Source organism: Hemicordylus capensis, chromosome 4 (assembly GCF_027244095.1).
Source record: "Hemicordylus capensis ecotype Gifberg chromosome 4, rHemCap1.1.pri, whole genome shotgun sequence".
NCBI lineage: Eukaryota > Metazoa > Chordata > Lepidosauria > Squamata > Cordylidae > Hemicordylus > Hemicordylus capensis.
The window spans coordinates 155,955,887-155,969,800 of NC_069660.1; the positions used below are offsets into that span (position 1 = coordinate 155,955,887).

Consider the following 13,914-nt stretch of genomic DNA (forward strand, 5'->3'; position numbering starts at 1 on the left):
ATTTTCTATACCTGGGTTTTAGTTTGGTTTTTTGTTCCACAGGAAGATAAGGATGCGTATTTTCTTTTTTTAATAGATTGCAAGCAGAATCTGACTACATTGGGTGCCAGAAGAAGAAAGCCGCTATTCTCGTGCTTTAAAGGGCCTCCTCTAAATGTGTTTCTCCTGTAGTGAAAGAAGCCCAGAAGCAGCTGGTGCAGTGCTAGAGATATGTGGGAAGTAGTGTTGGGCATGCCTCTTGGTCGTCTCGTTGTGAAAGCTCCCCCACCGGCATTACTGATTACTGATGCAAACTTGGAGAGGTTGCCTCTCTCTCCTGTCTTTCTGTGTGAGGCAGGAGAGAGGCACACCCACTCATCACTAGTGCAGTGGTGGTTGCATCTGGGCTTCTCCACCACAAGCTGCAGGGGTGTTTGACACTCCTGAGCTTTTTTACCTTTTGTTGGTTTTTAAGCATGTTTGCTTTGTTTCCTTTTTCAAAAAAAACCTTACTTTAACTACTTAATGATTTCAACATTGTTTCAATTTTGTTTTTTACATTTTTCAGTTGCCTACATGCTTTTTAAAAATAACATTGCTTTGTGTCTCCCTTCTAACCTTACTTCTGTCGCCAGTCTCAGTTCATATACTTGTGTGCATTTCAGTTTAATTGCTCCTTGAATTATATACTCTCCAATAACCAATTTATGTGCAACCCATACTGTCATATAGTACATCCCATCAGTTACATTCATTGAAAATACGCTAGGGTTTTTGATCTTATTTCTTTAATAAATGATTTATTCATTAATAATTATTTAGTCACCACTGTCAACTTTTTTCTTAACTAGCAAAGGAAAGCCATGATATTAAAACTAAGGCATGATCAATATATCAAAAATTATGAATTTTGATGTTTGCTGCATCAGCAGAGGTGTCGCCAAAGACAAGTCTATTCTGCAACAGGAGTACAAGGGAAGGCATATTATTTTTAGTTACTATTATTATTACAAATAGTGTTATACCTCTTTTCAACAACAACAAATACTTTTCAGAGCAGTTTACAGAACAAAAGGAATGAGGGAATTGTTCCCTGTCCCAATAGGACTCTCAGTCTAAAAATAATAATAAAAAGAAGGAATACACCAGCCATCAACCACTGAAAAGTCCGGGTAGAGCAAGCAGGAGGGAGGAGCAATAGTGATGCTGCCACACTACCTGATAGGGTAAACGTGGGGCAGCCATAAGTGGTGAGCAGAGGCAGGCACCAATTCACTGTCTAAGGAAAGTAACTCATCACACTTCCATTAGGTAGGCCCGCCCTGAAAAGACTCTACTACTACTATTTATTTATTTATCATATTTTAATAACATATGATATGATATGTACATCTCTAGTGGTGTACACATTTAAAAATCACAGATTAAAATACATAAAACACAATAAAAACAATATACAACAAATTATTAAAATTAATTCTAATTAACAGCTGTCGAGAACAGGAGAGTCTTGAGGGTCTTTCTGAAGACCAACAGAGAAGGAGGTGCTCTTATTTCAGCAGGCAGCATATTCCAAAGCCCTGGAGCAGCCACAGAGAAAGCCTGGTCCCGAGTCGCTACCAAATGAGCTGCTGGCAACTGTAACCGGACCTCTCCAGAAGATCGTAAAAGACAACAGAGTTCATGACAAAGGAGGTGCTCTCTTAAATATCCTGGGCCCAAGCTATTAAGGGCTTTATAGGTAATAACCAGCACTTTGTATTTCACCCAGAAACATATCAGCAGCCCATGCATTTCTTTCAAAACCAGTGTTATATGGTCCGTGCTGTCCCAGAGACCAATCTGGCTGCCGCATTCTGTACCATTGTAGTTTCTGGACTACGTACAAAGGCAGCCCCACATAGAGTCCATTAGACAGTAGTCAAGTCTGGAGGTTACCAGCATATGTACCACTGTTTTAAGGCCATTCACCTCTAGAAATGGACGTAGCTGATGTATCAGCCGAAGATGATAAAAAGCGCTCCTTGCCATTGCCTCAACTTGAGAAACCAGGGAGAGCTTTGGATCCAGGAGCATTCCCAAGCTACATAGCTGATCTTTCAGGGGGAGTATAATCCCATCCAGAACAGGCAAAATTAAACCATCTCTATCGTGTACTGTCAGGATAGTACCAGCCTGTACTACTACTACCACCCTGAGCTTTTTGACAGGGCAGTATAAAAATTGAATGAATGAATGAATAAATAAATAAAATTAAAATATCTCATCCATTTAATTCTTTTAAATAAACCTAAATGACAATAAAAACAAATCCTGATTCTTCTTGAATGAACAGATGTTCAACTCTTCTAAATCTAGAATAATTGCTGTCTTACAAATCTACAAATTTTGCTCATTGATACTGTCTAACATTGTACAGGACAGTTCTGATCTTTTTGATTAGACAGTATTTTTAAAAACTACAACATTCAGAAATCAGCTTGTAAACTTGGTGTTTCACTGTGCCTGTTCATCCAGTTGACCTTTTCAAAGGGGAAAAGTCCCTCTTAAGTAGCTGACCTACGCAATGCAACAAGGGAGAGAAGGTATAATCTCTCCTTTAAATGACTCCACATAATCCCACAATTTACTGACAGGTGCAGCACCAGCATTCAGTTTCCAGAATCAGTATTATATATTATTGCTCAGTACCCTTTTAATCAATGGTTTAATTTTTAAAAGTGGGCTGGGGGAGTCCTGCTCTTTAAATTGCTGTGTACAAAACCATTGGGAAAAGAAAAGGGAGAAGTCAGTCATTTCATTCTTCAAGGGCTAGGAAGAAATTTACTTACTTCCTTAGCACCACTCATGGCTCTATTAAATGGCCATGCTTAATAGTAGCTGCTGATGTTCATGTCCCCATTTTTATAGTCATTGCCACAGTGATATTTTCCTGTTGCCTGGAGGCCAGAGCTCATGGTCCAGGGAGTTGGTGCACCCCACTGTCCTGTCATTTGTGTTCTTGCCTTCTTCTTGGGAGTCTTGTTCAGATGCGCGCTGTGATAATCTTTTCCTATTCCCCAGTAACTGAAATGAAGAAATGCTTCCATATTCCTGTGGCTATATGCTCTATAGTTAGTCAGCGTCTGGAGCTGCTCTTCAACGAAAATGCCTGATTATACATTATCAGTGAAGTGTATGAAGCATTTTAGCCTGTTTTTACAGCTGAGTAATACATGATCTGAACCTAAACCATGCTGCAGTTGAAAGATTGGTACACCTTCTAAGTGTTGCAGAAATATAATTGTAAATGATCAGGGGTTCTTCATGATTGGCAAGATATGCAAACTGAGAAATACCCAATTTGAAATGCAAACACTGACCCATAATCTTCCCAGGCTTAAAAAGGTGGAGCAAGATCTCCACTTTCACAGAGAGCCGTGGCACTAGCAGTGCTGCAGGTTTGCTGTGCAGTTCTCAGGGAGAGGAATTGGAAAGCATTTTTTATTCTTTTCCCTTCCCTGTGAAAGCCCTGTTTGTTGCCAGAAATATGTCCCTGAGGGATATGCAGCCCTCAGGGTTACATTCCTGGCAACAAACATGGCTTTTACAAGGAGGGGAGAGAAGTGAAAAGCGCTTTCTGTTCCCCCTCTCTGGAAGGCAAGCCTGCAGCACAGCTAATGTCTCAGCTCCTTGCAAGATTTGGAAATTTTAGCCTGCAAAGTATGTGGGCCAGTGGGAAGCTAAATGTATTTGCCATTGAAATAAACATACCAAAGGGTCTAGGAATGTACCCACATGATTAATACTTATCTGTCAAAGTATATTTTATGAAAAATTTCATCATTCATATAACATTAGTGTCCTATGCAGATAGAAGTTTTTTTAAAAAAAAATCCTCAGCAATCTTTTATACCATTTTGTGGGTGGAATCATAAAATGTGCTTTTCCCCCAGGAAGCACACATTTTGAGAAGTATAATATATGAATGTGATATAGAATGTTCTCTAGCAGTCCTGATTCCTTTTAAATTATCCTTCTCTGTTTACTGCTTACTTAAATTTGGTGTTTTGCTCATCTGATAATCATGTGCCTAATGTGCTAAATCGCCTGTCTAATTTGGAAAGTCGTTGTCTGGAGGGTTTAAGCCTCCTATGGACTCTTTTAAAAAATCAGGTGTGAAAATGTAAGTTGTGTTCAAAAACAAAACAAGAATCCACTGGCAGCTGAGTCAGTTTTCCAGGTGAATGCATAATCACAGAGGACCTCTAGTCTCATATTGTTTCCTTTAATCCTGGGCTTCATCTTGAAGCATGGAAGAACATTCATGCCTGCTGTCTTTACTTAAGAGTGACAAATCCCTACTTTTTAACTTGGCATCAATCATATTCGCATCCTGTCACTCCACAGAGCTGTCTCCAACAAAAGAATTTATTTAGAGTTAAAAGGAAATTCTTTATTCATGTTGCTGTTTATTGACTTCTATGCTTAATGGGGAGATGGCAGTTGCCCAGCATTTAAGGTAAACCAGCTTGTAATATTAACCAGAGGAAAGATCATTTCCTGATAAATAAGGCTGAATTCTTGGAGCAGAAATATCAATTTCAGCAATCTCTTAGATCAGGCTGACAGACTATAGTCCTGTTATTGTTATAACGTTAGCATGTTCTTTGGGGATGGGAGGAGGGCATGAAGACAAGATCTTGGAAAATATGAGACTACAGGCTGCAACTCTGCTGGTTCTAGTTCTTGGTACTTGAAAGTAACAGCTGATGACCCAAACCTGGACCCTGGGGGAATGCTAGACATTTGCTTGCCCAGTGGCCTGGAAATTTGTTGCAGCCAGAGATCTGGGGGGAAATGCTCCAAAACTGCTACTTATGACTGAATTGCTCACTGTCCTGAGTCTTCCAGTTCCTCTCTCTCTCTCTCTCTCTCTCTCTCTCACTGAACATGGAAGGTTGGGGAGGAAAGTTTGAAAGGTGGTGAGAATTCATGGTTTGGAGTTAGGTTGCTTTTGATCCTGTGTTTACACCTCTAACCACCCCCACCACACACAAAGAAAATGTTCACATTTCCACAGTTTAAACTTGGAGCCAATTCTAAAACATTCACCACCACAGTTTCTGGAATCCTTTGTGGATATGTGCATTCATTGTGGGTAGGGTTGTTGGTCATTTACATGACTTGATCAGAGAAAATACTGTGCAGCTAGATCTGGCTCACTGGATTGTTGAATAGATTTCATTGTTGTGAAGCACCTAAACTACTAGACATTGTACACCAAACTACAAGGTGAAACCCTGTCTACAGACATTGTCAAAAAAATAACAGACACAATGGCCCTGTTCAAATGTTACATGGAGCCATAATTGAATTCTGGTTTTACACAGTGCTTCTAAGCCTCAGATGTACATTCTCTCCGAATACCAACCCTTTCATGTATGACAGAATAAATAATTCTGCTTCCAATCCTGAATTAGAATAAGTCAAGATCTGTGATGATGTATTGAGTATATTTGTTACTCCTATTTCTGCTGGCCAACGGCCGTAATAAAATTGATGATGATCTCTGATTATGTCTGACCTGGGCAAACCTGGCTTATTGTAGCCAGTGTTTCTAAATAAACCAGGATCTGAAACTGGGATTCACACCCACATCTCGGGCTTTTTAGTTTACAAAAAAAGATGGCTATGGGAAGACGTGATAGAGGTTTATAAAATAATGCATGGTGTCAGGGGAGTAGGGAGCTTGGCCGCAGCCGGAAGACAAAGTCCTCCAGCGTTCCCCCACTCATTAGACTTTACCATTGCACATGCAAAGCAAGCACACCCCCTGCATCTGACATCAGATACAAGGGGGCGGAGCCAATGCTGAGAACCGGGCCCATCAGCCCTTGCTGAGTTTCCTTTCCCCAGTCAGGAATTCCACAAACCACTGACTGGGGAAGGGAAGCTCTGATGGACCCTATCCTCCGCACTAGCCCTGTCCTCTTGTATCTGATGGCAGGGGCAGGGGCAGGGCCAGTACCGAGAAAGGGTCCATTTGGACCTTGGCAGATCCACCAGACCCTGTTGGCCGGGGGACAGTCATCCCCCCTTGCTCCATAGTCCTTATGCCCCTGCATGGTGTGGAGAGAGTGAATAGAGAGATCACCCTCTTTCACAACACTAGAGCCAGGGGTCATCCTGTGAAACTGATTACAAGGAAATTTAGGACCAACAAAACGTGTTTTACACAGCACATAGTTAATGTGTGGCATTTTCTGCCATGGTATGTGGTGATGGCCACCATTTTGAATGGCTTTAAAAGGGGCTTAGAGAAATTCACAGAGAACAGGTCTATCAGTGGCTACAAGTCCTGATGGCTATAGGCCAGTGGTTCCCAAACTGGGCACCTCCAGATGTTGCTGAACTACAACTCCCAGCATCCTCTGTCATAATACATTGTAGCTGGGGATGTTGAAAGTTGTAGTTCAGCAACATCTGGTGACTCCCAGTTTGGGAACCACTGCTATAGGCTATCTCTAGGCTCAAAGGCAGGATGCCTCTAAATACCAGTTGTATGGGAGCAACAGCGGGAGAAGGGACATGCCTTCATCTCTTGCCTGTGGGCTTTCCAGAGGCATCTAGTGGGCCACTGTGAGAAACAGGATGCTGGACTAGAGAGGCCTTAGGCCTGATCCAGCAGTGCTGTTCTTAGGTTCTTATATTCAGCTCCTGTTTATTTACAAACCTTAGTTTGAATTAGCCAGGATCACTCAGGTCAGATGTCACAACAGTTCCTGACTTGTTCTGAGCTTGGAATGGTAGCAGAATCATTTTTCCTGTTGTACGTTAAGTGGACATTGTGTGAAACCAGGATTCAGTGCTCGCTCCATTGTAAACAATGGAGGACACAGGCAGTTTTAAGAATTTTTGCAATAGTGCTCTTGTGCATCTCTTCTAGGACTGCTGCACAAGTGTGCAGAAGCCCTGACAAGTTCCTAACGCCAGTGTTACACTGCACTGAATTTCAATTGCTATTCTTAATGGGTTTGACCCATTGTTGGGACATTTCCATTGGCTAACCATGGCTGGTATTAAACCCATTTTATAATGATCCCATAAGCATTAGTGCAGGTGTCAGAAAAAGCATAGAATGATGTATATCCTGACGCAAAGATTGGACTTTACCTTCATGGAAGGTGTCTCTTCTTTTATCCACCAGCCAATTAACTAACTATATGAAAAGTCTGTATTAAATGCTTTATAACTACCACTCAGGGCTATGTGCAAGATTGCTCAATCCTTTTTCCATTATCTTTTTATTAATAATGGGAAAAGGTATTTTCTAAGAACCCCTTCTAGTTTAGTAAGTGCTTAATAACTATTCTGTTGTTGCTGTCTGTAGTTCTGATGGACTTCTGTAATAATATTTCGAACCTGCAACTAGGGAATGCCAGCATTGGCAAGTGCCAACTTGATTGCCTTTATGTGGAGGGGAGAACTTTGGAGTTGGGATAATGTCAAGGAGGATTCAGTTCTAATAGAAATAAAAAGCAGCAAATGAGGTAATCAAATTCAGATAAATTAGTATTGGCAGATTCTGAATGATGTACTTGCATGAGCAATCTTTCAAAATTCTTTCTTGTATACTGCTGCCATCTCTTTATTTATTATTATAATAATATGATCCATGAGGCATTCGAGGGTGGCCTAGCTAATTCTAATTAATCCAGTCAGAGAGAGCAGCAGGGTAAGTGGAACAGTCTATCGGATTGAAATTCATAACTTAATTGAGGTCAAAGTCCTGGGCTGGGAGAACAAAAGTCTTTCGCTAGGATCAGGCAGATCAATAGCAATAAATATCTGGCTTGGATACAAGTGCTTTATAGTGACAGATTATTTGACACTGGCCAGAGGGCTTGTTCTTGTTAAGGGCGGTGTCCTGTACAGTATTCCAGAAGTTATGTTTGTAGTCCTTCCAACACCATAGGAGCCCAGAAGGGGAGGTCTGCAATATATTATAGGTTCTTGTGAGGCATAAAAAGATGCCATTTAGAGGTCCCACAGAAATTGCAAAGAGTTGGCTACAATTTATTGATGTCTCTTCAGTAGTGCAAGGGCTTTTGTCACATTAGCAATGACTGAGGTCAAAATAATTTGCGGTTTATACAAATATGCAGCCCAACACTCAAGCTTGTTCATAGTAGGCGCCAATAGGAAATAGGAGATATTTATTTGCGTAAATTTTAGAATCCTGCTCCCATAGACTAGTGACCTAGTAACATAGCTGTTGAGACAACCTGGCATATTTGCTATAACATGTCTTAAAATGTAGTATAGATAGGGCTTCTTCTTGTTTCTATTAAGTATTTGGCTTTTGAGATTTTACAGTAAAGGAGTTCCAAAATTGTGGGGCAGCCACAAAAATACTTACAACCCCCCTCATATTGTGGATTTGGCAATAGATATTATAGGCAAGGAAGTACTTTCTGTCTTTTGTGGCGGAATATAATGAAGTTGCCCATGTTATGTGTTTAGGAGCCCAAGCGCTTGTTCAAGAGAGCACGTGTGTCTTCTGCATCAAATCTGCAATGATGGCTTGCAGAGGCAAATGCAGACTCTGAACAGAATGAAGCACTGGTCAGAGTTGATCTTCAGTAGTCATGTTGTATAAAAGGATTCATTGGGATTCTTTTCCAAGTTGCTGTCAGTGATTGCAATGGCAAGTCTGATAATTCCACGTTATGAAACTTTCTGCAAGCAGTTATTTGTCATACTGTAATTGTGCTTCAATGTTTCAGACAACTGCTTTTGGAGACGGAGACTAAAAAGTGGATGTAACATTATCCACCTCTTTACATTTGAATATACTTTTGACAGTATTGATTATTGGCTGGCCTCCAGCACAGCCTAACATGTGCTGTGCTGATCACCCTGTGCTACTGTGGGCTTGCAGCAAAGCGGGGGCAGCCCCTGCACTTTTAGACCAGCATGCAAATACTTTGAGGAGCTCACCTGCGCTCCAGAAACATGGCTTAGTCTGGACATTCTAAGAGCGCTTGACTGTCGGCGATGTGTTTCAGGTCTAACGAGCGCTTCCAGAGTACGGGCGAGCTCCTCCAAGTATTTGCCCTCTTGCACAAAAGTGCAAGACTGCAAGCTTTGCTGCAGACTTGCAGCTGCACAGTGTGATTAGCACTGCCTTCGTTAGGCTGCTCTGGATGTCAGTCAGTGTTCTGAAATCATAAGTCCTGAATAACACTTTCGAAACAAAATATATGTTTCCTACCCCTTTGATTGTAAAACCAACTTCAAACCACATAGCCTATGAGATCCTTTTTCACTTCCATGGATATCTACCACAAATCCTAGACATGGGCAGGGTTTGTTATACCCAAGTCATTCATTCATTCCTATCCCTGTACCTTTCAGTTGTTTATGCAACCTCTTAAATTGCTTCACTGAAGATAATTCAACATCTTCCCTTCCGCTCCCAATTGCTTTGTTGCTTCTCCTAATATATGATCTGAAAACATCTTTGTGTACCTGCACGTTGGATAATGCCCTAAAGATTTCAGACCAGTTAGCTGTTGCTCAAGAGTTGTGTGCTGAGATTAAACTGTCACCTGGAACTTTATTTCAATGCAGGGCAAAAGGAAACATTTGTAGCTTGCCATTTTGTCTTTGGAAATAACAGAATATGTATACCTGTTAATGTGAAAAATAATAATACTTAAACTCCTAATTTCTGGATCACTTTCTTTGGAGGGATCTGAGATTTTGTGCAGGAAGGCAGGGGCGTAACGAGGCTGGAGTGGGCCCAGAGACAAAATTTTAAAATTGGCCCCTCGCTGATACACACACACACACACACACACACTTTACAATATATAGCCATGTGACTTGCCTCTGGGGGGCCCCTCGAGGTGTGGGGGCCCCCAGGCAGCCGCCTCCCCTTGCCTAATGGTAGTTACGCCCCTGCAGGAAGGTAACTTGCCTGCATTGAGAGATAGAATAATCAGAGGAGCTTTTGTTAAATGCCTACATTGCAGTAGTCAGTTTGTGGATAAACTATCCTTTCTGTACAAATGTGCAGTGAAGTTCCAGTGCCTTTCATTTAAAGTAAATAAAATCTGCATTTTGATCCCAGTGGAAAGAAAACCCTTAAGGATGAAAGAAATTGATTTGGAGCAGAGAAACAGTAGGCAGGGAAAGGGTTAAGCACCCCCTTCTCTCACTGATTCTTGACTCAGCTTCCTCTCACTCCCAAAGCTGGTCTTCGTGTGGAGAAAGGAATGGGGGGTGGGGTTGAAATCAGGGCTTCATTACATGCTTATTCTTTGCACAGTCATTCACCTGAAAAAGGGACGGTGCCAAGACTATGCAAATAGTTGGTAAATATGACTGGTAAATATGACTGCATATCACATTTATATTTTAGGTGTGATAGAAGCATTCATGCTTCTCCCAGTTGCACCCCCGTAGACATGGCTATTTCTCATTTTTGTCTCAATAAAAGTTTTGTTTTAACATTAATAGAACTTGCATGTTGCATTTCTACAATTGTAATAAAACATGGCACAATGCAATCAAAGCTAAGCCTTTCTAAGTTCCATTGATTTTAGTAAAAAATCAATTATGTATTATTAATTGATAATTATTAATAATTATGTATTTTTCAATGTAAACCGCTTTGAGAATGTTGATTGATGAGCAGTATATAAATATTAGTAGAAGCAGAAGATGACTTGAGTACATATTTCCGCATTGAAATGAATGTGTTTTAGAAGTACATGGCTTCATTTCATGAATATTTTATGTTGAATGTCTGTGTATGTGTTACCAAAAAGTGACTGGCATCCAAACTAGCACCATGCATAGGCAATAAAATGTTGCATGTTCAGCAGGGGAGGGACAATTTTTTCCTGTATTCCCTTCTGTCTATAGCAGTGATTCTCAAACTTGGGTCCTCAGGTGTTATTGGACTTCAACTCCCATAATCCCCAACCAAAGGCCACTGAGGCTGGGGATTATGGGAGTTGAAGTCCAATAACACCTGAGGACCCAAGTTTGAGAATCCCTGGTCTATAGTTACTGTATCCCAAAAACAAGTCCCTGAGAGTTGGAGGATCTTCAGGAACATATTTTTGGGAGGCAGAGGTAACTGCAGAGGGAAGGGAGTAATTGACAAAAATTGCTGCTGCCCCTGTACAAACAATGTTATCTTGGATGTCAGCCAGTAATTCCAAAACTGGTGACTCAACATACATTTAAAAGATGTATATTTTAACATCTGAAACATTAGAATTGGAACATTAAAATTCAAAATTAAGTACCAAATGTGTGTTTGGATTTATGTTTTGTGTTTTTATTTTAATACTTTTTGTGTCCTTTTCACCATTCACTCAGCAGAATAGTTGACTTCCATTGTGATCATTCTGTCTCCCCCTTACATAAGAACAGCTCTGCTGGATCAGCTCCAAGGCCCATCCAGTCCAGCATCCTGTTTCACACAGAGACCTACCAGATACCTTTGGGAAGCCCACCAACAAGAGCTGAGGGCATGCCCTCTCTCCTGTTCTTGCTCCCCTGCAACTGGTATTTAGAGCGATCTTGGCTCTTAGGCTGGAGGTGGCCTGTAGCCACCAGCCATTGATAGACTTGCCCTCCATGAATTTGTCAAAACCCTTCTTAAAGCCATCCAGGCTGATGTCTGCTTTTTGTTGGTCCTAAATTCCTTGCACTCAGTTTCATGGGATGATCCCTGGTTCTAGTGTTATGAGAGAGGGATAATTTTTTCTCTCTATCCACTATCTCTACACCATGCATAATTTTATAGACTTCTATCATGTCGCCCCTCAGTCTTTTTTCTAAACTAAAAAGCCCAGGTGTTGTATCTTTGCCTCATAAAAAGGTGCTCCAGGCCCCTGATCATCTTGGTTGCCTTCTTCTGCACCGTCTCCTATTCTATAATGTTCCTTTTGAGTTATGGTAACCAGAACTGTACACAGTACTTCAAATGTGACAATACCTTAGATTTGTATAAGGGCATTATAATATTAGCAGTTCTATTTTCAATCCCCCTCCTAATGATTGCAAGCACGGGATTTGCCTTTTTCACAGTTGTCGCACACTGAGTCAATAAGCTGTCCACCACGACTCCAAGATCCCTCTCCTGGTCATTCACTGACAGCTCAGACCCCATCAGTGTATATGTGAAGTTGGGTTTTTTCTCCAATATGCATCATTTTACACTTGTTTGTAATTTACCAGATCATCTCTGGATCTTTTTTTGAAAATCGGTGTTACATTGACTACTTTCCAGTCCCCTGGTACAGAGCCTGATTGTAGGGATAAGTTACATATTTTTGTGAGGAAGTCGGCAGTTTCATATTTGATTTCTTTAAGGACTCTCAGGTGGATGTGATCTGTTATTTTTTAATATTCCCATGCAATTTAGAACATCATGTCTCGTCACCCCTATCTGACTCAATTCCTTAGCTTCTGTCCCTGAGAAGCTCAGTTCAGGCACAGATATATGCTCACTATTGTATGCTGTGAAGACAGATGCAAAGAACTAGTTTACCTTCTTTGCAATCTTCACATCCTCCTTAATAATCCATTTCACTCCCTCATCGTCCAATCGTCTAATTGCCTCCCTGGCAGTTTTCCTGCTTCTGGTGTATTTAAAGAAGTTTTTGTTATTCACCTTGATGCTTTTACTTAAACTCTCTTTTCTCATCCTTTATTGTCTCCTTGCATTTCTTTTGCCAGAGTTTGTGTTCCTTTTTTTCTCTTCATTTGGTCAGGCCTTCCAATTTCTGAAGGAAGTTTTCTTCCCCTTTTTTAGTTTCCTCGACTTTACTTGCTAGCCATGCTGACTAGGAATGTGCACAAACTGGTTCAGCAATCCTTTTCCGGACTGCTGGACTGGTTCTGAGGCCTGGCGTTCAGACTAGTTCAGCAGCAAGGGGGTACACGTGCATTGGGCACTCCCGGTTTGACACTGACCGGGTCAAGAGCGTCCCACTGGTTCTCACTGTTCCACAGTATTTCTGTTATGCCCACTATATCTATGTTTTTGTTAGCAATCAAGCACTCCAGCTCACCCATCGGAGGTTTCTGGCATTGCTATATAAACAACTATACACTGAATCCTTTACCTGGTGTATGCTCTCTTTCTTATGGCCCTTTGATCAGCTAGCACATCTTTCTGTCTGCCCTTTAACTGGTTCTACTCTGTCCCCTTCTGGTTTATCTGGATCATTTACATACTCACAACTTAAGGGATGGCATTTGCCAAACCAGATACTGCCCAGCTCCTATCAGCTACCCCCCAGGCATTTTAAAAGCTTCTCTTCAACCTTTTTTATTTTAAGCACCAGCAGTTTGGTTCCATCTTGGTTTAAGTGGAGCCCATCCCTTTTGCACATGCTCATCTTGTCCCAAACTGTATCCCAGTGCTGAACAAATCTAAACATTCTTATGCTTGTGTAGTTCAGACCTGAGATTCAGTGCTGCTCAGGGACAGCGCCACCATTGAGCAAACGGGTTCAAAGAACCCAGGTTGCGGCCCCTCCCCCTGGCCCGCCTCCTGTGTTTGACATCAGACTCGGGGGGGGTGGCTGACCACTTCCTGTGTCAGATGCTCATGCAGGGGGTGGGGCTAGGGGGCGCAGTGGCCTCCCTCTGTGCCTGGTGCTGCTGCGGAGAGGAAGAGCCATAGCACGGACTTCTTCTGTGTGGTCTGGGACTCCTCATGCTACCCTGGTGGCATAGAAAAGAGCAGCACTACCAGCATAACAAGAGAACCTAGTCTAAGATGTTTGCATAGGTTCTTGTTTTAAGATAGGCTCCATTGAAAAGAGATCCCTAATTTTTAAAGGGCATAGTAAAATTTCTTTCAACCTGTTGAGATCAGGTTGATATAAAATATAAACATCTGTTGAGATTTTTTATATTTATATG

The 13,914-nt window shown here is 41.4% G+C and overlaps 1 protein-coding gene across 6 annotated transcripts in view; it reads left to right on the top strand.

The window, feature by feature from the left end:
- ACBD6 (acyl-CoA binding domain containing 6) overlaps positions 1-13,914 on the top strand; it is a 175,430-nt gene that overhangs the window by 113,560 nt on the left and 47,956 nt on the right. For 2 of the 6 annotated variants that reach the window (XM_053247113.1, XM_053247117.1), the window contains one exon: positions 77-796. The exons of the other annotated variants lie outside the window; for them this stretch is intronic. In XM_053247113.1, coding sequence (XP_053103088.1) covers positions 77-140 — 64 coding nt within the window. In that variant the 3' untranslated portion in view covers positions 141-796. Of the gene's footprint in view, positions 1-76; positions 797-13,914 lie in introns of those variants that run through there. 6 annotated transcript variants of the gene reach the window in all.